This window comes from Strongylocentrotus purpuratus, unplaced genomic scaffold (assembly GCF_000002235.5).
Source record: "Strongylocentrotus purpuratus isolate Spur 01 unplaced genomic scaffold, Spur_5.0 spur5_scaffold_21, whole genome shotgun sequence".
In the NCBI taxonomy this organism is placed as follows: domain Eukaryota; kingdom Metazoa; phylum Echinodermata; class Echinoidea; order Camarodonta; family Strongylocentrotidae; genus Strongylocentrotus; species Strongylocentrotus purpuratus.
The window spans coordinates 42,203,096-42,227,001 of record NW_022145607.1 but is presented as its reverse complement, the minus strand read 5'-3'; the positions used below and the strand labels follow the sequence as shown (position 1 = coordinate 42,227,001).

At 38.6% G+C, this 23,906-nt stretch overlaps 2 protein-coding genes across 7 annotated transcripts in view; one reads left to right on the top strand and one right to left on the bottom strand.

Annotated features, from left to right (window-relative positions):
* The window catches only part of LOC115928103 (putative glutamate synthase [NADPH]), a 57,221-nt gene extending 47,972 nt beyond the window's left edge, over positions 1-9,249 (top strand). The window contains exons 34-39 of one of the 2 annotated variants that reach the window (XM_030994857.1): positions 162-321; positions 600-763; positions 2,805-2,972; positions 3,536-3,806; positions 5,237-5,460; positions 5,663-9,249. In XM_030994857.1, coding sequence (XP_030850717.1) covers positions 162-321; positions 600-763; positions 2,805-2,972; positions 3,536-3,806; positions 5,237-5,427 — 954 coding nt within the window. In that variant the 3' untranslated portion in view covers positions 5,428-5,460; positions 5,663-9,249. Of the gene's footprint in view, positions 1-161; positions 322-599; positions 764-2,804; positions 2,973-3,535; positions 3,807-5,236; positions 5,463-5,662 lie in introns of both variants that reach the window. The other variant, XM_030994858.1, reaches the window with a different exon arrangement.
* A 291-nt stretch (positions 9,250-9,540) lies between these two features.
* LOC586523 (sperm-associated antigen 17) overlaps positions 9,541-23,906 on the bottom strand; it is a 44,046-nt gene continuing 29,680 nt past the window's right edge. For 4 of the 5 annotated variants that reach the window (XM_030994851.1, XM_030994855.1, XM_030994852.1 and 1 more), the window contains 12 exons: positions 23,218-23,362; positions 21,728-22,743; positions 20,826-21,049; positions 19,592-19,836; positions 18,910-19,038; positions 17,833-17,976; positions 17,053-17,193; positions 15,255-15,466; positions 14,054-14,314; positions 12,967-13,111; positions 12,056-12,193; positions 9,541-10,677 (listed from right to left, as the gene is read on the bottom strand). In XM_030994851.1, the coding sequence (XP_030850711.1) occupies positions 10,652-10,677; positions 12,056-12,193; positions 12,967-13,111; positions 14,054-14,314; positions 15,255-15,466; positions 17,053-17,193; positions 17,833-17,976; positions 18,910-19,038; positions 19,592-19,836; positions 20,826-21,049; positions 21,728-22,743; positions 23,218-23,362 (2,826 nt within the window). In that variant the 3' untranslated portion in view covers positions 9,541-10,651. The remainder of the gene's footprint in view (positions 10,678-12,055; positions 12,194-12,966; positions 13,112-14,053; positions 14,315-15,254; positions 15,467-17,052; positions 17,194-17,832; positions 17,977-18,909; positions 19,039-19,591; positions 19,837-20,825; positions 21,050-21,727; positions 22,744-23,217; positions 23,363-23,906) is intronic. The other variant, XM_030994854.1, reaches the window with a different exon arrangement.

Below are 23,906 nucleotides of genomic sequence, written 5' to 3'. Positions count from 1 at the left end.
TTGAAACCCTTTTTTATTCAAAAATATAATACCGGTACATGAAAACCATACAACGTAGATATATATTTAAAATAGATATTGTAATAACTTGGGTACCAAACAAAATATTTTGAGAAGAATTAGTTTTCAGCATTTATAATCATTCCATTGTAACATTGCAGGCTATTGAGCGCAGACTAAAACTCCTGGAAGATGAAGGGGTGAAGTTTGTGACTAACGCTGAGATAGGAAAGAATGTCAACGGCTGGGACCTCATGAAGGAGAATGATGCCATCTTACTGTGTATGGGATCAACCAGGCCCAGGGGCCTACCAATACCAGGTAGGACGGGTGTGGTGATGATGGTGGTGATGATGGTGGTGATGATGATTGAGAAGGTAGTGATAATGATAATGATGACAATGGTGATGGTAATGTTGACAATGATGATGATGATGGTGATTATAGTGATGATGATTGCTGTAGTGGTGATGATATGGTAGCAATGGTGGTAATGATAAAGGTGGGGATGAATATTGAATATGTAGGCTGAATGTTGTACTTGGATACTGCAAACACTGATAATGATAATAATTCTTGAAAACCTTACCTACATGCAGGTCGTGACCTGAACGGTATCAAGTATGCCATGCAGTTCTTGGAGCCATGGCAGAAGAAACAGATGGGTAACCAGTCCGATTACATCGATGCCAAGGGCAAGGACATCCTCATCATTGGAGGAGGTGATACTGGTGTGGATTGCATCGGTACTTCACTCAGGATGGTAAGTTGTTGATGATTACGATGGTGATGATGATGGTGGTGGTGGTAGTGGTATGGTGGGGGTGGTAATAGAGGTGGTGGTGATGATAGTGGTGATCGTGGTGGTGGTGGTGGCGGTGATTATGATTAATAATGCTGGTGCTGATGATGATGTTGGTGTTGGCAGAGCTGCCAACTAGTACGGATTTTCCGTAATTGGTACGGAAATCAACGGCAATTACGGAAGCACGGAAACCCCTTCAAAAATTACGGATTCCCCGATTTCTGGACATGCCTATGTATTAACACATGCATTATGCATATGCGAGTGTTTTAGCGGTAATGATCGCGATACTTCCCGGGCCTCGGCCCGGTGGTTAACTTTTGAGCGCACGGAAATATCATCCGCGCCTCAGCCACGACCACTGCACACACATGTAGCTACCATCGAAAGATATGCACACCGCCCTGCCTATATGGGCTGCGTGTGCTAGCTTTCAGCATGCAATATATATCGGGGAGACGGCAAACTCGTCACAAGTCCATTTAGCCACCTTGCAAACCAACCCGTACGGTACCATGTCCATGTGTAGTTTATAGCAGGTCTACAATTTTTTTCCCCTTAGTGATGGGTTCTCATTGTTATGATAATAAAAGTACGACTCGACTAATGATGAAGATGATGATGATGATGATGATGATGATGATGATGATGATAATTGTCATAAGGAAAATGAATGTACTTCCTTGATTAAACTTGAATTTATATTCAACAATTATTGTCATTGTGTTTTATTTCACATTATTTGTTGGATCATGTTTATTCATTTCATTTTATTCATATACCCCTTTTCATTGTTGATAACAAAATATGATACACGAATAAATTTTGAATGAGCTGACACACAAAGTTTTGACCGATACGAAAGCGCATGCATGGTGGATGTGCTGAAACAAGTGGCACGATATTTATCTGGGCGAAATATGCATTGGCCGAGTGTTACTACCGCATGTGCAGCAGGTCGGCCGTGGTCGCGTCAAACTTCGAGTAACCGACGGAGAAAAATGACTTCAACTTCATCGAAGAAGCGTTCTAAAAAACTGCAAACCTTCTCAGGTGAAATGGTCATGCATTGTTCCGTCGAAAAGGAATACAAACAGTGCCTGTTGTACACATTGCTCATCCGATTTTGGAATTGGTCATGGCGGTTCGAACGATATCCAGGTACATCTGAAGTCGGTGAAGCACCGGACTGCAGCGGCGGAGGCAAGTTCCAATTCCCGCAGTCATGACATCGCCCAGTTTTTCGTCGCAAAGGACAATTCTGTCACGAACGCCGAAGTGAAGTTTACTCAATTTTTGATAGAGCACAACATCGCGTTTTCAGCAGCAGACCACCTTTCACAACTTGTCAAAAATGCCTTCCCTGACAGTAAAATTGCAATTGTAAAAACCTGAAGTGAATATACACACGTAAGTGAAACAGGGTAATGATACATCAATCCTCTAATAACCATTGTTTTTTTTATAGCACTTAAAATGATGTTATAAACAGAATGTTCTTGTTTTTACTTCAAGTCCTGTCATTCAGAGTGATGCTATTACCATGGTACTAGTAGTTTGTGTTGTGGTGTTGTGTGCAGCTCTACAATGTACGTGCAAATGCAGTCTTCTTGATGTTGAAAGCGCCGCGCTTGAAATTACTGATTTCCATCCAAAATTACTGATTTTTAGCTTTCAGATTACTGATTTTGGTTTCAGAGGTTGGCAGCTCTGTGTTGGCGGTAGTGATGTTGATATTGATGATAGCAGTTTGAATAATGGTGTCTGGTATCTATAAATTGGATTGCACAAATGGTAACCTCGAAAGCAGAATCTGTCACCAAGTAAAAAAATTGTAAATTTCTTTAGTATTTCTTTAATGTTGTTAATCCTTGACTGATATTTGATTACAATCTTTTTGATCCTGAGAAATATTATGGTGTCTTAATTGATTACCAATAATTGTGATGAATGCATTGTATGCTAATCTTTATTTTGTTTTCCATCCGTTTTCCACCAGGATGCCAAGTCAATCACGACCTTTGAGATCTTGACCGAGCCCCCTCCTAGCCGAGCGGCCAACAATCCCTGGCCGACCTGGCCACGTATCCTCAGAGTGGACTACGGTCACTCAGAGGTCAAGCTCAAACATGGACAGGACCCACGTCACTTTGAGATACTCAGCGAGGTGAGATCAATGTAGCTTATTGCCAATAGGGTCAGACCGGTGATTTCAGAGCAGAATAACTTAGGTTGAAAACTTGTAAAGATGAGTGCTCCTGCAGAATATTTTATGTTATTAGACATCTGCTCCTGGTTCTATTTATCTATCAATGGTATGGAGTTAGGGTTATGTGGGTTTGTGACTGGGTTTTGAGTCCGGTTTAGGGTTAGGATTGCATCGTGGGTAGAGTCTTGAGAATCTTCAGCAGTGAAGGAGGCAGATTATCCTGAAGAAGAAAATGAATTAGGAATTTGGACTAATGTAAGACATGAATCGCTGAGCAATGTATCCTCAAACTCCCACGTGAAATATGCTTGTGCAATTTGATTCTTATGATGATTCTCATTAAATATTTGGTAAAAGTTCAATGCTAGCCCTACCTTTATATTTGGGGAATAAAAATGTATCTTTAATTATTTGAACACATTATTGAAGAATGAAAGTAAGTCACATAGTTGTCTTTCCTGAATGGAGACGAGCTATGATAATTTATAAGTGAATGCTTTATTTTACCTTTTACTTTGTAGGAGTTCCTTGATGATGGAGAAGGCAATGTGTCCGGAATCCGCACCATCGAGATCAAATGGACCAAGGATGCGACGGGACGCTACAACATGGAGAAGATCCCTGGAACCGAGAAGATCTTCAAAGCGGACCTGGTCCTGCTTGCTATGGGCTTCCTAGGACCAGAACAGAACCTGATTGAGGAGCTAGGAGTGGACCAGGACCCAAGGTCTAACATCCAGACCCCTAACGGGAAGTACCACACCAGTCTGGATAAGGTGTATGCTGCGGGAGGTAAGTGTCATCAGTTTGATTCACTTTTATCAGAGAGCCAGAAAGGTTTCGGCCGATGTATCATTCAACAATCAGTATTATAACCTCTGTTACACCGCCAAACCAACAGATTTCTTTGCCATTGGGAATAATGTAATTGTTTGATCGGTCTGTTGTTCTGGTGTCGGTCTTGTTACTGGTAATATGACCAAGGTATTAATGCCCATCTGGCCGTCAATGAACAACAGTATTTATGTATACAGTAGGCTTGCGGGTGCACCATGTGAGAGAGAGGAAGGATTGAGGAGTCCTAAAAAGGACTCTCTGTAATCTTTCTTGAGGGTGTGTAGTCCTGAAAAGGACTGTTGGTATTGGTTATCTTTCTTAGCTTCTTGGAGAGGATTTATGTACTCATTTTATTATTCCTCCGTAGCCGGAGGTATTATGTTTTCGGGTTGTCCGTCCGTCCGTACATACGTACATCCGTACGTCCCGTTCTCGGGATCGCGTTATCTCAAGAACCCATTGATGGATTCCCGCCAAACTTGGGTCATGTATGTATCTTGCAAAGCCAATGTATTGAGTAGATTTTGGGGTCACGAGCTCAAAGGTCAAAGGTCACAGGGCTCATTATTTATGCAAAAATAGCTTGTGATCGCGTTATCTCAAGGACCGATTGATGGATTCCTGCCAAACTAAGGTCATGTATGTATCTTGCAGAGCCAATGAATTGATTAGATTTTGGGGTCATGAGGTCATAGGTCAAAGGTCGCAAGGCTCATTATGAATGCAAAAATAGCTTGTGATCACATTATCATTAGAACAGATGGACAGATTACCATGAAACTCAGGACATGTATGTATCTTGGTGAGGCAATGAACTGTTTGGATTTTGGGGTCATGAGGTCAAAGATCAAAGGGTCATACATGTATATGAGAAATAGCTTGTAATCTCGATATTCTGAGAACCTGTTAATGGATTACAACCCACCTTGAATTTGAAAAATTTCTTCCGTTTTGGTTTGTAAAATTGCTCTATGACGGAGGCATCACTTTCAACTGCGCGCAGTTGAAGTTCCATCTAGTTTTCAATATTGTCTCTACAAGTCATGTACATGTAATTATTGGTTTTGTGGGGTGCATTGTTTCTTGGGAATGCTACCTTTGAAGTTTATGCATGATTATAGGTTTTTGTCATTCATATGCACCTGTTGCAGCCTCTATTGAGGCTTGTTATGTAATCTATTGACAGGCGGGAGTTTGTAGAAAATGTTTTCCAGGCATATATCAATATATAACATTTTATAAACATACTTCATGTACATGAACCATCTCTAACCTATATACACTGTACATGTTTGTCCATGTCTACTTGATGTAAAACAAGTCACATCTCTGTAACTGTCAATCATGGCTGTCAAGTAATAATAACTTCCTTGTCTTGTTCTCAGATTGTCGACGAGGCCAGTCCCTGGTTGTGCATGCCATCAACGAAGGTCGTCAGGCAGCTAGGCAGATAGACCTGGACTTGATGGGATGTACTAGTCTAGCTGGACCAGGAGGGGTAGTCCATACTCCCGGGAACAAACTTTCCAACTGCAAGGATAAGCTCTATACCCCTATCATCGAAGCCATGGCCTAAACAACCACTCACATTGTTTCAAGAGAGGTACATGTATATCCATACATGCCAACTGTTCAGATTAAAGAGGAACATTCCTCTTTTTGGGAGATGATAATTATCATTTTAATGCAGGTGTTCCTCTTCCTGTACAAATTTGTCTGTAGTATTGAATAGGAGAGTTAGGATTGTTCCTCTTTTTTTTTTAAATAGCATAATTTGTACAGATTTCTGATTTTCAAATGTTGGCATGTATGTATATCTCTATCCAATCTTACATGTATATTAGAGACCCTGTTGGGCAGTTAGATATTGGTGCTTTACAAATTACCAGATTGGATGGGAGATTGGAATACATCCATTATGTTTCAGGTTTACATGTACCTGTTACTTATCTCTTTCTATATAACCTTCCCACCTGTTCATTATACATTTATAGATACAGGAGAAACCAGATTTTCCATGAGTTGTCAAAAAGCTGCCCAAACCAATACACTGTATGTTTATGGCTCGAAAAAGATTAGTGTTGAAGAGAGGGTTTTGAATTTAGTCGTACCGAAAAAGATGTCACAACCTAACCCCTAAAGTTGCTGATGGCTTTACCTAAGCTACAACCCAGTATCTGCAAGCCCTTATATTTAATGGATCCGTTAGGAAAGAGGGGTGGTCTACCTGTTTGATCTCAAGGTCCTAAATTTACCACCCATAGCCAAGCATCACAGTATCATCACTTCAAACATTGAATAATCCTCATGTTTATTTTAGTACAATAGTTGATGTTTACATAACAGTATATAAAACAGCAATGTTCATTGCATCATTGATCTTACATGTATTATGATTATGCGCTGAAATATTATCCAGTGCAATTCATGACATCTTATTTAATACCTGTCATCATTTCATGTTCCACTTTTTAAGTAAAAATAAGAGTTGATAATTTACTTTGTTTTTGTTTCCTTTTATCCCACTGTTACTTATAGTTTCTTTGCCATCCTGTCAAATATGATTTGTGACATGTCATTTTGAAATCCTACCAAGTCATAGTTTGCAATGTTAGTAAAGATTTTTAGATAAATCATGCTTAATTTTATCTGTTTTTAACTCTATTCATTCCTCTCTTTTATTTTTTTGAACGATCTTACACATATTCTTAAAATCATATCTGTAGAACAATGTTCATAGAAGTGTACTAAGTCAAGTTTGTGACCCTTTTGAATTCAGATGACAACACATTTAAAAATGTTTTTGAAGTAATATCACAACGATGTATTAATCATGACCATTGACGTATTAAGTTTGACAAAGAATTGTGACAGTAGCTGATCTGCATTATGATTATTTATGAGAGAATTACCTTGTAATACCTTGAATTCTATTTAATGGTCGAAAATGCTCTTTTTCATCTTAGTTTTGGTTTTAATTGTATGGCATCATGTTTCTTTTAAATGTGATTCATATTGAGATTTTAAAAGTGATTTTTTTCCCTCTATTTCACTTATCATGAATGTACTTTTATAACAATTTTAAAATCTAATCTCAACTACTGGTAATGATTATCGTATAGTTTTGTTTGCAGTGTGTCAGTTGAGTGAGTTGTTTAGATTAGACAGTAATATTCATGAGTTTTCATTCAACTGCTATAAAAGTAGAAATATTTCTGTTACATTACTTTTTCGCGTATTTTGTGCTAAGATCGGCAAGCGCGAACTTTAGAAGTCGCAAAAACATAAGCATGACTTTTTATGCATGTTTTGGACGGGTTTAAATGCATGCAACGCAAATTTAAGAACCAGTGAATATGTTTTGGGTCGCTGTGTGCAAAAAATTAATCACATGAAAATAATGGCTTTACTAGTTGTATCACTTGAAAAAGATTAATCTTTGTTTACGTATTTTATGAATATTCTGCCTGTAAACTTTTTTGAGTGATGTGTGTGGAATTACTAAGTTACTCTTTGATTTGTTGCCAATCGAAATCCTATACTGCCGCTTTGTGTGGAAAATAATATTTTGTTCCATGTGATTATATACATGTGACAAAAATCAATTGTGGCAGTCCAATACTTGTTGCATTAGTCTACCAAACAATCAGAGAGTTTGGGAATATGATCCATGTTAAAGGTGATTGAATGTTTCTCCAAGATATTGGAGTTGTGTCTGCACAAAAAAGGGTGCTATCGGTCAACACTGTTTAATACAGGTTTTGATGTTTATAAGATGATGACGTGGATCCTAATCAAATGATTGGTTGGGAGCGTACACGTGACCAGGCATTTATTTTGCCTAAGTTTTTACTAATGACCGGTCATTAGTAAAATCATGTTATAAAACATCATTTTATAAAAGATAAAACATCATGAGGCATGTTACTTTGTGTGGGTAATTCTTACTAATGCCCTCACTGCTGTGTATTATGTGTAATATTTATATAATTATTGAGAAACCTTGAAAAAGGTTACCACTGTCATGGAAAAACCTGGAAAATCAGGGGGAAGTAAATTCTTCTGAAAAAGGGAAGAAAAAAAATCTCTCAAAGACATGGAAATTTGATTGTGGGTGTGGGCCGTATGTGGCTGTGGCAGCTTGGCTGCTGCAAAGAATGCCAAAATGGTACGTACTTATATGCCATTTGGTCATGGAAAAAAGGCAAAAGTTGTTAATGGAAAGCCATGGAATTTGGTTCTCAGATATACCACCAAAACCCTGCTGAAAAAGAAAAGTTATGAGTGTTATGAAATAATGTTGTCTGATATGTTTCTATGTTAATTACAGAATTATCAAGTCCTGTTTAAAGAGTAAATGATTATATTACCTGAGTGTGATAATTGGAGGATTTCATGGGGTTATTAATCATGACTTTATTGTTTGTTTGATTGATATGGTAGAAGACCAAATGGATAATGTGATTTTATTGGCTGATTTATGATAGTTAATATTGAAATACATTTATAGGCTTTTAGTAGCAAAGAGGTTAAAGATAATTGTGCTGAGATTATCATTTTATTTTTCTGACTCACCAATGTTTATAGCATATATCAATCTGGTTACTTTCCTACCATGCTGGACAAAAGTTACCCTTTAGCAAAAATATGAAATGTAGAGTTATTTTTGGATTTGCAGTGATGTGAAAGTTCATGCATGATAGTTGTATGTTAGTGTCAGAATATTATTCCTGCCACATGTGTAATGACTTAAAATGTATTTTAGCTCTTCTTACAGCTCAAAATGTAGTACATGTATTGATGTTTTCCCTAACCCAGCAATACTAGGGGAAAAGTGAACTGAAAAAACCTGACCAGTATGCCATAGCCTATTACTAGCATATGTGTGCAAGTCCACTGGATTATCATTATATATATACATCAAAGTTTGTAATAGTACCATACAGTATGTATGCAGTACCTTTTGGTGAACAATGTCAGAAAAAAATGTGGTTGCCAAATATTCAAATATGTTGTCATCCTTGCCCTTTACTTGTTTTTCAGTCACAAAGCGGTCACAACGCAACAATTTTTAGAACACACATTGTTTAAGTCTTGTCCGCCATTTTATGTGACTGTTTTATAGTCAATATGCATGCATGTAAATTCAGTTATAGAATGGAGTACGATTAGTGCAAATTCCGATCCGTTTATTACCTGGCCATAAAGTGTTGAGCACAATTGACATGAAATTCATTTTGTTTATTTCTGAACCACCTTTGATTTTGCCTGGTAATTGTCTTATGAAAACTGTATTTTTGGATGGAATTATTTTGAATTTTGAATTGTATACTAGGAAGAATATTGCTGGTTAAAATATATTGTGTATAGCAATAAATATGATCATGGTATTGTTAAATTTTGAGTTTCTTCAGTTGTCTTCATTATGTTACCTACAGTATTGTATTTTGTTAGATCAAAAGCAACTTTGTCATACAAACCCAAATCAGCTCAAATGCACAAAGTAGATTGGTTTACTAACATTCTTACGTCCTGTTCTCGTCATCCCGTTATGATTTAACACCTCATTTTACAGATATCCTTTATCTCATTCAAAACATTCCTCCATTTATGAAAAAGTCCATCTCTTTATACAAATCACCTCGCTCACAACATTCATCTTTGAAATACCGATGCGAGATAATTTTCATATAGTTCATAATGCATGTACCAAATGTAGTTTATTTACACAGTCATTTCATACAAAAACTCAAGGTCGATAAGTTGAATCAAATCTTTCTTTACAAAATACACTAAAGCACATCTCCACTTTCAAAATACAATATTATACAAGATAGGTTATATTATACACTTTTAAATCAATATAAATTCTTTGTCTTAAAAGAAGGAATATATAAAAAGGATGGAATCAATGTCATATGGAATACAGTTTTATACAATAGAAGCAGAAATGCAAGGAATTATTGCAAGATGGGACGGAAAATAGACGTACACTACAAAATTCACTGTAACATTTGAATAATATATACATACAGTATGATTCCCACTGCATAATAGAGTATCACAAAGACAACACAAGTTTCAATGCCATGTCACAAACCATGTTTGAGAAATATTCTCAAGGATCCCGAGTTTTCTTAATTGTCTTCTTCATCTTCAATAATGTAGTTATTAAAATCACACATTCATTACCTATTTAAAACTTGTGAGAATAAATAACATCTACATTTATATGGACATATTTTTCTTCAATCCCATTTCATATCAAATGTTGAAGAATGTGACTTTGCTTCTAAGCAGGGGTAACAATCATGCCAGTCACTTTATAATGTAAGACTCACTGTAACAACTTTAATCACTCGTTTAAGCACATCAGTTGGTACATATAAATCTATATCAAGCAGTTAAGGCATTTATGAAAATACATGTAAGTTTGAAAGTGCATACAGTTTATCTTTTCCAAAAAAGGGTTGCTGATCCCCTATAAAATGTAACTGTTATCAGGAGTTGGTACCAAACTACTAGTATCTTCTGAAGTTAAAAAGGACTTTTTTAAAATGCACATTCTCTACAGATCAGATGATATGTCTCGAAGTAACTGTTTCAGCTGATAAAAGCTCAAAATATCAAGTAGACTGGGTGTCCTCTAAACTTTAACTGGACCTATTTTTCTTATCCTTTCCCTGTTTCATTTCTACAAGTGGGTCCGAGGATGATGAGGATGATCATTTTGAATCATCTTGTGATCATCTTGAATCATCTTGTGATCATCTTGAATCATCTTGTGATCATCTAGGAAGCTACATGTCCAGATTCTCTTGGGATTCTATACAAAAGAAAAAGAAAACCTTTATGAATATATGCTGATAACTATAGTTATAATGTGCACATATACATCTTAATTGGTACCGGTACTTGGGCACCATCAACGATGTGTTATCATCCTGGCTTTAGCCAAGCTGCTGTAAGGCACTGAGACATTGAAGATCATCTCTTTCACTTATTTTTCTAGCAGCTACCCCTTTACATGGAAATGACCTGAACTGAATTGAATTACATGTACAAAATAAGTACTAAACACTATAGAGAGGCAGATGAAGATCAGGGTATGTAATGGACAAAAACAACTTTCGGTAAAGTATATAAAATATGCCTTCTTTTGAAGTTTGAAGTTTGAAGTTTATTTATTCCACATTTTACATAGAAAAACAGTTTATATTCTTTTTTTTTCTTTTTTTATACAGTCGTATATTATTATAAGAATAGATTTCACAGAAGAAAAAAAAAGAAAAAAAAATTTTTTAAACAAAATTAGAGAATTCAGATCAAATATAATGTACGGAAAATAAGTACGAAATTTCGAAATATGTATAGGGTAGAACAATTTAAAATGTGGGGAGCCTAAATAAAAAGCATAGCTTGTATGTGAATAGGCTCCCGTACTGAGTAACACAATATAGTAGGTCTGGATTTAAAAGGTATTATAGGAGGCGAAAACGGAATAGTATAGTATGAGATTCAAGAGACGTACGAGGAGAGTGAATTTGAGAAGAAACGAGAGATAGAAATAAAGAGTAAAGAGAATAATATAATAGTGATAAGTAGGAGAAGGTGAAGAAGGGAAGAAAGAGGAAGAGGAAGACGAAAAAAGAAGTGGAAGAAGAAAAGGCAGAAGAAGAAGAAGAGAAAGCAAATTGATGAAATCAATGGCATTGTAAAATAACAAAAAACAAAGTCTGTATAACCACCTGTACGACCACCTGTACGATCCAGCGCGACATCAACATTACTTTTATACATACTTTCTTTTGATGAAAAATATCTTGAAACTGATGTTAGCTCAACTAACAAATGCAAAAGATAAAATTGAAAGAGACTTCCAAACTAGTAGATTCCCCTCTTTCTTCAACATGACCAGTCAGATATATAATCCATTACAAAAAACTTTTGTTGTTAAAACAAAAATTGTTTTAAAGCCCCACTGCACTACTTATAGCTACTTGCGCCCTCTATATAGCAAACGATGCCTAATCAGTGACCATTGTTCCCTCATTATCCTCTTCTTCTTATGTTAAGTGAGAGCTGATTTGATGAGATAACCACCCGTCAGTGATCTTGCAGGGTGGTCTAATTCCTTCTGTAAACTAGTACAGATGGGCTTTAAAAGGTATAATAAGAACACAGAAAAGAATAATAATACTCACGTTGTGGTATGTCTTTCCTTGGTCTGATGATTCCCTCTCTAGAGGGCGGTCTTGTAGCGATCAGTCGGATGCCAGGTGACACCTTGGGTTGCCTACCAACATGGGTCCTCTCATCATACTCAGCCGCTGTCAAGATATGTGCCATGCAGTCAAGGATTATGAAGTTTACAGAGTGGCTTATTCTCAATGGAATAGAATACATCAAAACAATTATGTTTCTTCCCATTTTACCCCATCCCCCAACATCAATCTGTGCATTGATTAGCACAGAGAGATACATGTTGTAAGTGCAAGAAAAGGTACCAATTTGGATTAAGCAATGCTCCTTTCCCACCTTTCTCCGTATTTATTGCTCAGACTACCAATACTTGCCTCAAAGGTGTAGCCAACTATTATTTTTAATTGTTTCATAAGACCATGAATGTTCAAAGATTTTTTTCTGACTTGTTTTTCATTACAGATCGATCATTTGATCTTATTTACTGGGTGTAAGCCACAAGTATGTTTTAAATGATTGAAATTTATCTCAGGAAGCATTACATTTATAAAATCATGAATGTTGTTGATGACTTAATAGAATAATTAAACCCACTCCATCCTACAATCAATTGAAAGACAGACAGGGTGTAATAAAAGTGCTTCTAGCTATCACTCAAGAACTATGAAAGAGCAGACATTGAAGAAATCTGAAATACATTATGCTCAAACAGTTGCCAGCTCAAACAAATTCCCATCTCAAACAGTTTGGAATTGCTTCATTGAATCAAAACACTTAAAAACCAACTGTTTTATTAGTAATGGGGATTTCTGTGTATAAAGTTCATAGTTGAGCTCCTAGCTATTCTTTATTTTCCAAACAATTCTTTGGTGGAAGTAGATCAACTAAAAGAGACATGCTTTGAAAAGGATATCAGCTGAGACGGGAAGGTACATGAGTTCTGTTTCCGTGGTGATCTCAATGTGATGATCTATGGAACCATGCCCACTTTCTCCTTCCACTCCTACAGCTATGGCATAGAGGACTAGCTCCAGCTTGGCCTTCATACCTGCTGCAACCTACAGATCAAAACAATAGTAATTCAATTCAATTCAATTCAATCCATTTCATAATATCATATTACTCTTATCTCCCACCGAAGCAGCTATAACGGCATAGAGGACACTAGCTCTTCTTTGGCCTTCATGTCTGCTGCCACCTACAGAGGGAAACGATAACATATGTTCAGGGACATGGTAAACACAAAGATGCATTGCATGCCATGAAAAATTCATAGCCAACTTTATGGGACTGTAACAGTAATGGTACTATACTACAGCACTGGCTATGCTGTGTGTCTCAATGAAAGGTCACATACATATCCCTCAACATTCAATAGTACATTAGTTTTACTGCTTTATGCACTGTAAGAAATACACATTTGCGGTCGGGTGACCTCAAGAACTGCATGATTTCACTTTTAGCCAAATGACAGAAACTTTCATTTTCCTTAGCTGTTCTATTGGGGGGTGACCAAAATATAGTCATGTTACTTGGTTCACAAATCAATTGATTCCTACAAGGTTCTTCATCTAGAGTGATCACCTTTATTGTCTCCTTATGAAATACAAATACAAATGGTAGAACTTGATTAGAAATGTAACATGTCAATAGTTGTTCCTTCACCCCTCTCCCACTGAGGTTTCTCTTATAGTAAGTTTCACCCCTAAAGGGGGTGTAGCATGGCAATAATAATAAAATAACTAATAATAATGAAAATCTAAGACTTCTTTTAGACAACAAGCGTTCGCGAAACAGACCGAAGTTCTCCTCACGCTTCGGTTTTGCATATGTTGCAGGCACGTGAATACTGCTGTCGCGTCATGTTGCCCCCGAGTCAGGCCACGGGAAAGACACATAGTCTCTTCATGCTACACCTCCTTTAAAGGCCTTCATAGACAGGTTTCCCTGACTATAACAACTGAGCTACAAAGGGGTTCCTGGTCCTAAATGTTACTTACCGGTCCCGGAGTGTAGACCACCTGTAGTCCTGTCCCTGGAGGAGGTTGCCGCACCTTGTACCGACAGCTGTCCACCCCGACGTTCTTCAGGTTGACCTGGAAGGCGTAGGTGCAGCCCTCTCGCAGAGTGCCAAAGTTGACCTCTCCCGGCACCAGCTCGAAACCTCTCATGCGTGATAGGTCAGCCATACCCTTGGCCTGCGCTCCAGCGATGGAGGATGTGAAGATCTTACGACGGACTGAATCCTCTAGCTCATCAAACTGTTGTGCATGAGATCATACAATGATAATAATAATGATTACTATTTGAAAATCACGATACCCTGGCATGGGCATAAATCCTCAAGGTATATGAGACTTTATATACATGAAAAAAATTAACAATAATTAGATGTAAATTGCAATACAAAGCACATGAACAATACAATTGATGAAAAAATTTAACAAATATACAATAAGGAGATATAAATGAATGACATAATGAAATGCAGATATATTGAATTAATCAAAAGCGGTTTTGATCAATTGAGTTTTAAGAGAAGACTTGAATGAGTTTCCGGATGCTATTTCCTAGAGGCTGTGGTAATTGATTCCAAAGAACTGATCTAGCTTATGCAAAATATTGATCCCTAAAAGATTTTGTTGTTCTTGGGACTACAAGAAGAGAAGAGTTAGAAGATCTGAGTTGTCTATGGGATTATGGAAAGTGAACAAAGTAGAGTTGCATGGACACAATGTAAGATCTATTTCTAGTGTGGTGCTAAATATTGGTGTTGTACATGCTGCACCCAATGACCTTTCTGAAGATTATTCCACGTAATATTGAGCAATTGTAATGGCTTGACCAGGAATAAATAGGTCACATGTGTACATATATAAAAGATTTAAAATTTTGAGGCAAATCTTACAAAATTATCATAATTAATGCATCAGCAATCTGGATTGACAATTTCAGATATCTAAAACTGTCCTTTTCTCCCCCAATCACGCATTCTTTATTTATCTTCACAGGAACAGGAGCACATAAACCTGAAAAGGTTGATGTTCATGAAATTCATAAATTTAGAGAGTACACATTACCATCAATTAAGATTGAAAGAAATATTGAATGCCTCTCTTCAGTTCTGCTTCAAGTTAAAGCTATGAGGAACAAGGTAGCTACAAGAAAATGGGTATGGCATGGTTCCTATCTCGCCCTTACCCTGCTGTTAGGCAATGCTCCGGGCTTCTGCCCCAAGATGGCTGCTGGCAGTCTGACGGCGTCTTGCCTCGGTTCACCATTGACATCCACCAGCAGGCTACGGGTGAGGACGATATCACTCCCGGCAGAGGGAATGACGTTGGGACGAGACTCCATGGGGACATCGTTAATCCGGGTCTGGAAGGCTGTCTTCAGCTCGGGAGAGATACTTCCTGATGTGTTGAAGAAAAAAACAGAAGAGTGTGTAAATTTTCTAGCTGGATTATAATAATAATAGTGAGCGAACATTTATAATGCGCTATGTCTGTCAAAAATGACACTCATGGCGCAGTTGTGTGAAAATTGTATAATTGTGGGCATATATGACCATCAAGTGATTCAATAAAGAAAGTAAAATACACACACATAAGTTAAAGTTTAACATAATTCAGGACATAATTTTGCAATAATAGAATTACAGTAATTTTTAATTTTTTTTTATACATGTATGCATGAAAAAGTTTGACATTGACCATGAAAAAGATGGATCTTGCAGAGATGAGGTATCTGAGCGCAGTGGAAGGCGTAAGTAGCTGGGATTGCAGGATTGGAGGAGGAATGACAAAGTGCAGACACTAGTGAGAAGAGAGAAGTAAGAAAGAGAAGACTCTAATTGTTGAGACATATAAAGAGGACAGAAGAGGATGAACGGGTAAGATGGGATGCAGGACAAAGCTAGGTGAGAAGGAAGGAGAGAGTGTAAATAGGTCTGTTTTCATCAGCTCAAGTTTGCTAAATAACCTGCTATTTTCAGACTCGGGATATTATCCCACGAAGCTTGAAATTGCGTCCTCACTAGACTGATACGCTCATCATAAATTAGCTTGAATGAGCGCAATTGAAATTAGCCCGCTATTTCCCAAATAGCGGGATATTTTGGAAACAAGACCAAGATTTCTCAGGATGTTTTCTCGACCAAATATCCTGCTAATGCAACTGCGGTCTGATGAATACGCAAATAAACTTGTTAATTTGTGATCGGGATAGTTAAAATAGCGGGCTATTAAAACGTTATTATGTTATGCCAAGGTAAAGCTGAATAACTGTTAAGAGAATGCTAATAAGTGAAAAATCTTTTCTCACAACATACCTGTACATTCACCCGGACATTGCTGATTTGTCTTGAGAACTTTGACCCTGACCTAATGGCACTCTGGACATTTGTTCTCATTCTATCCGCTCATACTTATATATTATACAACACCTACGTGGATCCCTGTCATTTGATTGGAGGATTGTTGGTCACATGATATTCAATAGATGGTATATTGCACGGTCGTGCATTTTTGGTTATATGCGCCGTGCATTTTTGGTTATATGCAGACTGCGTACCTCTCTGCCGTGTGCGCGCGTATCACTGCGTGTATCTGACGCGAAGGCAATCTGAATGTAATCGAGAAGGCTTGAATCCAACTTGAATTTATGGAGTAAAGCATAATTTGTTGATTAACGTTCTATTAGATCTTCTTCGATGTTGTATAAAACAAATAATGAATGTTTTTCATTCGTTCAATGGTGCGAATATTTTCATTCGTTGAAAGATTAACATTAATTCTATTCAACTCGGCTGACGCCTCGTTGAATAGAATGTTAATCTTTCAACTCGTGAAAATATTCGCACTATTGAACTCATAACCATTCATTATTTGTATATTGTGTTGCATTGAAGTATACAGAGTATGCAATAGTAACCACATTTTACAATCTTCATCTTCATCATCATATTGATTTCAACCATCATCTTTCCTATAGCACTCACCTGTCATAGCAGACCGATTGGTAAGGGGCCCCTCCTCCGCCATTTCAGGTATGGTGGAGGGGTGGGCAGGGAATGAGGCATAGCTGGAGGGGGTCTCACTGGGCAGGATGTGCTCACTCGCACTCTGCGGGGTGGGGTTTACTGCCGGGGGTTAGATAAAACAAGACAAAACAATGCAAAACACAACAACGATAACACCATAATTAGTGAGGGAATGAGGCAAAATTGCCATTAAAATCAAGTCAAACAAATTCTAAAAATCTGTAAAAAAAGAAAATTGTATCTATAACTATAAGCCTAAAACCATGCACAAACTCAGGCTTGAATTCTTTGGAATGCATATCAAACAGGAAAAGCAGAAATGTTGAGGTAGCCTAATAATTCAACAAAATAACTTTTTTCACTGTGACCCTCTTTGCAGCATGTTAAAAGAAAAATGTACCGGTAATCATTTTTTCTATAAAGCCAAACAACATGATTTTGAACATTAAAAAAAGTTAATTCTCCCCCGAAACTCTGTTCTTCTGAGTCTTTATAATAGACACTTGTAAAACTCTCATTGTTGAATTAACAAAACCAAAAGTATTAATAACACAACATAATTGCTTTCATAAAAGGATCATCTTCCTGTTACATTCAATCTACTTTAATTCATCAAGTACAAATATTGAAACAAATTAAACATAATTAAAGTAAACATATTGTTAGAATTAGAATAACATGAAATTGAACTATAGAAAATGGAAGAGGGTTAATTGTGATTGATTGAAGATGTGTTACCTGGTCTTCCAGTGCCTTGAGGATGTGAAGCATGTGCTGGGGTGGGGTTGGTTGGTCTAAGAGCAGTAGGGGTACCCTGGCCGGTAGCATGCCCTGGGGTGGGGTTGTTGGGTCGTGTGTCAGAGGGGCTGGCTGGAACCAGACCTATATAGGCAAGTGGATGGAAGCGGGAGACAATGAACATAGGATAGGATGTTAAATGGAGGCCCAGTGTAGAAGACATGCAGTCAACACCTTTGCACGTTATGAACCCACTGCACTATTCATAGAAGAGCGTGAGGAAACCCTGGTGTATAGTGGTCCACCTGCAAATCCCCAATTAGTTATAGCGAGAGTAGAAGACCTGAGGGTTACAGTGATTTAGTCGCTTTTCGCCTCCCAGGCACAGGTGACACCAAATAATAAAAAATAATATTACTAATAATATTGATTAAACATAGCGTATTGAAAGAGATGCCTAAGTATGTAGTTGTGACATGCGCCGTCATAGGATAAATTACTGAGCTCCTAATAGTTGCCTCCCTCCCACATACAATCTCCATGGGAGGGAACTATTAGGAGCTCCATGCATGACATGACTGACCAATCACGAGTGCATGACTCAATCCCGTTGTCACGAATATCGTAAGTCGAATATGTGATAAATAACAGGGCGCGACCTACAAGAAATTTGTCTCAGCTCTTCATTCTGCCTGCTATGAACAGAAAATGCCACATTCTTATAAAATACAAAAAGCAAATGAAATAATTTCTTTTTGTGTTTTCTTCAAATTGGTATTAGATACATGAATAAACTAAATTACCATTTCTAAATAATACTTATAAGGGAAGCTCAATAGCTGCATAGGATTGTAGAAAAGGTACAGCTAGTACATGTACATTTTCAAACTCAGACTGCATTGTTCAAACAATTGCTGATGATTTCAGATGAGGAAGGGAGCCTAGCTGTTCCAACACTTGGGGGGGGGGGGGGGGGGAGTGGGGGGCAGTTAAGTAGAAATCTGCAATAATAACAAATTTTATTCCATATAAGGAATCAAAATTCCATTTCCTTCTAAATCCTGTCATCATTTTTACCTTGCTGAGCTGATGGAGTGGAGGATTGCATCCCATATGTGATGGTCTGGTTTGACCCCCCTGCGGTGGCAGCCTTCATGGGGGATATACTCTCAGAGATATCGCTTGGCTGGGCAGAGCTGCTACCACCTATATACAGTAAAATTAACGGGAAGATCAACATTATATTTTTTTATTCTAAAATTCTAAGCCCTAGCTGTAACATAAAATATCAACATAAAAATTGACATTCCTGCTACATGTACATGTACTATTGATAGCACCTCGCAATGGATTGTATGAATTTCTTTATCATCAATTTAATTGAGGTACACTTGACCGAAGGAGAGATATAATCGGTCAAGACATGTAACAGGACCCATAATTTTTTATTAATATCATTATTATTTATTCAGCAAAAACAAATAAATTAGTGAATACAAAACAAAAGTACATTTGAAAAAGAGTCACAGGGATGGCGGGAAAAGAAAAGATTAACTAAATACCTATAACCCGAAGGTTTTCTTTTCTAATCCATGTGACTTTACAGATAATGGTAACAATAAAATGGTGAGGTACAACAATCTATGAATCACTGTGCGATCATCTTGAAACTTATCAGACTTAGTAGATATTACAACAGGCATTTATTGTAATCATGCTCAGTAGCTCAGAGACCTTTGGCATCTAGACTCAAACTGACCTGGCTGAGCAGAGGGGGCAGCAGGGGAGTCCGCAGGGGTACTTGGCAGACTCATTGCCGTGCTGACACCAGGGCGATTGGCAGGCAAGTCTTTGGTAAGGGCCTCCATGTCTGGGGCAGGCTCACCGTTAGCCACGGCTTCCTCTGCTCTCTTGAATGCCTTGCCCCAGTCACTCTCAAAGTAAGGCGGTACCGTCCGGGTGAGCAGGGCATCCCGACACGCCTTCTCTTCTTCATGCTCTCTCCTGCACGGGAACATCAAGTTTTGATAAGCATAATGAGTTTTAAAGCCCCACTGCACTACTTACAGCTACTTGCACCCTCTATATAGCAAACAATGCCTAATTGGTGACCATTGGTCTCCCATTGTCGCCTTTTTCTTATGTTAATTGAGAGCTGATTTGATGAGATAACCACCTGTCAGTGACCATATGCAGGGAGGTCTTATCCTCCTGGCCAAACGAGTGCAGTGGGGCTTTAAGGTTAAGGCTTTTTAAATAAATTATATTACAGTCATATAGAGACCACTAAAGGGAAACATGAAAAGTGGTCTTTACAGTCAGGTGGTCTTTAAGTTCAGGTTCATTTAATACAGGTTTCAATGAGAAACAATATTCAAGGGACATGAAAAATGTGGTCTTCATAGCTACAGGTATACAGGTGGTCACTACCCATTTAATACACCTGGGTGGAGAGTGGCAAATGTAGATTGATGTCTTGCCTAAGAACGTTGGTGCTGTGACAGGGATTCGAAACCCGTACCTTGTGGTTTAAAGTGTGGAAACTTATCCACTAGACCATGCCAGCTTTTAAGTATGTGAATTTCATATGCGCAACAAAGAAACTCCAGAATATTATCTTAATAAAAAAGTATTCATAGTGTAGAGGTGTTGTGGTGGTGGTCGAGTGGATATGTAACCGGACTGTCGATCACAAGGTCCGCGGTTCGAGTCCCGCCGCGGCACTAATGTCTTTTGGCAAGACTTTGATCTACATCTGCCACACTCAACCCAGGTGATGTAAATGGGTACCTGGCAGGAATTAATTCCTTGAAATGCTAGAGCTGTGTAATGGTAGCCGTGCTAAAGCCGGGGTTATAATCGGGAGCGCCAGTAGTGTCAGGTCTGAAAGACATGAGCGCTATACAAGAACCCACTATTATTATTATTATTATTACATATAATCAAGAGGAAACATGGAAAGGAGAGGAAAGAATGTCAGAAGTTGCTCCTACCTGACCCTCTCCCAGTCTGCATCTGTGTACTTTGGTTTAGGTCTCGGAGGAGCGGGTTGAGGAGGGGGCGCGGTAGACATCTCGTAGAGGGTCATTGCATTATCCTCTGCCTGCACGTTGAGGGGTCTTACAGGCTTGGTGCTGGTAGGGCCCTGGCTAGCAGGAGGTGCTTCAGTGAAGGTGGGCTGGGTTCCATCACTCTCCTTGGGAATGTCATCTTCAAGCTGTCACAATGAAAAATGAAATTATAATGATTCTACCTATTGCTTTGATCTTGATCTTGTAAATGGGACAGCCATCAGGCGATGGAAGAACTTAATTAAATTTAATTTAAGTTTAATATAGGAACTTTACATTAATCTTGATCTAAGGAGATACGAACGAACAAATTAACCTATTGTCTTCAATATATTTTTTCTTCTGACAAGTTGTAAACAATCATGTAAAAAAAAAAAAATTGTTTTCATTTAAGAAACTGTAGTGGCATTGAAAGAAATAAACAACCAGAGAATTGATGACCAATGCTTACAAATCTTTTTCACTTTTCAAGCTTTAATTGTCATTAAATTGCTCCACTTCTTCTGTTTTGAAATTCATACCTAGAGGGACATTGCCATTATATAATCTAGGTTTAAAAGCTTCATGAAAATGATCATACATCTAATTCTGTTGTTCTGGAGAGTATAATGAATACTGCAAAACTGAAAACTTGGACAATCTTTCACTAATTGCTAATGATGACCATTTTTGTGGCAATTCATGTTTTTCCAACAAGCACAAATGTTAGAGTTAGAATTAACTTATTCTGCAGGAGAAACATTACAAAAGTAGGACCACATTTGTGTTATATGCAAGTTTCTTGCACCCAAATGTTTGTGCTTCAACATTAACAAGAGACCAACCTGTGCCAGTATGTGAGCCAGAAGATCTCCTGATTTGACCCTCTCCTGCTGAGAGCGAGGGTCCTTGATGGCCCTCTGTTTGGCTACCATCATCTTCTCCTTCATCTCCTTGGCATATGCTTCAAGTCCCTCCTTCATCTTTCCTCTCAGCTCCTTCTCCATGGGGTGGTAGGCCACAAACTGCCTCAGCTGAAGCTGCTTGGGACACTGAGGGACCGGTCCTCGCTGCTGAGGGCGGGGCACGTTGTTGACGGCCACACCCTTTCCAACCTTGGTCCCAAACTTGGGGCCTGGAGTCTTGGCCTCCATGGCAGGAAGCTTGTCGAACCCTCGGGAGCGGAGATTCCTTGGGATTATGTTGGGTTCGTCAAACCGGTTGAGCCACTTCTGGCTTACGGTGGAGGTGTGAGGCTGCATGATGGTGATACCATTGATCTCAGGGTGATCAGGGATAGGGTCTTTGAGGACGGCCACGTTGGGATCCATCCCAGCTTGGTGGACGTAAGGCGCAATGTCTTGCTGCCGGAGCATCTCTGTGCCGCTTCCATCAGGGTGGATGACAAAGAATCTTGGAATAGGAGACATCTTCCCAAGAACTTTCTCAGCTTCCTCCTCCTCTCCTTCTCCATCAAGGGACACCTTACGCTCCTCGCTTGGGACAAGCGACGTGTAGATGTCTCCATTCCACTTCACCCCAAAATGGTTTCCATCCGAGTCGCAAGTCTCTACAGCAACCACATCGTTATGCTGCATTGTGTACGATCCAATCAAGCTCGGCTCACCGCTCTCAGCCTCCTTGGGCGTATACCGCACAGTTCCCTCAATGCCAACAGCCATTCTGGAACCCTCGCAATGCAGGATCTCATAGGAACCATCTGGAATGGCAATGATCTCGGACCCATTACCGAATATGGTTGTGGCAACACTGTCTTCACAGTTGAAGATGACCGTTGCATATCCCACACACTCCACCTTGACGTGTTTGACGTCTCTGATACCTGATACAGGAATCTCTCCTGAAAAGGGTCAAAGCAATAATCATGAACAACTTGCATTACAGTATTTTAAGAATCATCCTGCAATAAATTGCGGCATATCTGAGCCATGTAACATACATCATGCCAATGACACTATTTTTGTAAAACATCAGTCTCCACTCAAATCGTTATGTATACGCATGAAACAATAGGCATTTTGCTTGAAACTTTCATTATGTTTCAAAGATTTTCAAAATAGTTTTAAAGCCTGTACGACTCTGCAGTAGTTTTGCCAGGAGGGATTAGACCTCCCTGCAAGGTCACTGACAGGTGGTTATCTCATCAAATCAGCTATCAATTAACATGAGGAAAAGGGGATCATGGGGGACCAACAGGCACCAATTAGTCATTGTTTGCTATATAGAGGGCGCAAGTAGCTATAAGTAGTGCAGTGGGGCTTTAAGCAGAATTTATCCATGGAGCAAGATCTTTAACAACAGTTTTAAGACTTACCTGTTTCATTCGCTTCATCACACTGCTGTCTAAAGATAACCTTCTTGTAATAGGTAGTGATTCGCGTCCCCTCATTGTGATCAACAATGAGCATCTTGTTTGGACGTTCTACTGTGATGACCCGATCCTCTCTGGTAGTAAGAACCTGGTGGAAAAAGTTTTAAGGGAACCAATGAACAACCAAAAATAATCTTATTCTGTATCTCTTCTTTTTTTTCTTCCTACACTGTATTACTCTGGAATATACGCTGGAATATATGGTATTTATTTTAACCGTGCTCCAGAAACAATTGCTGTGGGATTTATTTCATCAACAGGATTGGGTTAGGGTTGTAATTGGCTTTTACTTTAAGGTTTAGGGTTTGGGTTAAGTTATGGGGGTTGGGTATAGGGTTATGGTATAGGGTTAGGTATAGTGTTGGGTATAGGGTTGTGGTATAGGGTTATGGTATAGCGTTATGGTATAGGGTTGTGGTATAGGGTTATGGTATAGGGTTGTGGTAAAGGGTTGGGTATAGGGTTATGGTATAGGGTTATGGTATAGCGTTATGGTATAGGGTTATGGTATAGCGTTATGGTATATAGGGTTGTGGTATAGGGTTATGGTATAGGGTCGTGGTAATGAATTGGTTAGTGAAGGACACTTAACCTCAGAGCACCTGTTGCCAGAGCATGTGTCATGTCACCAC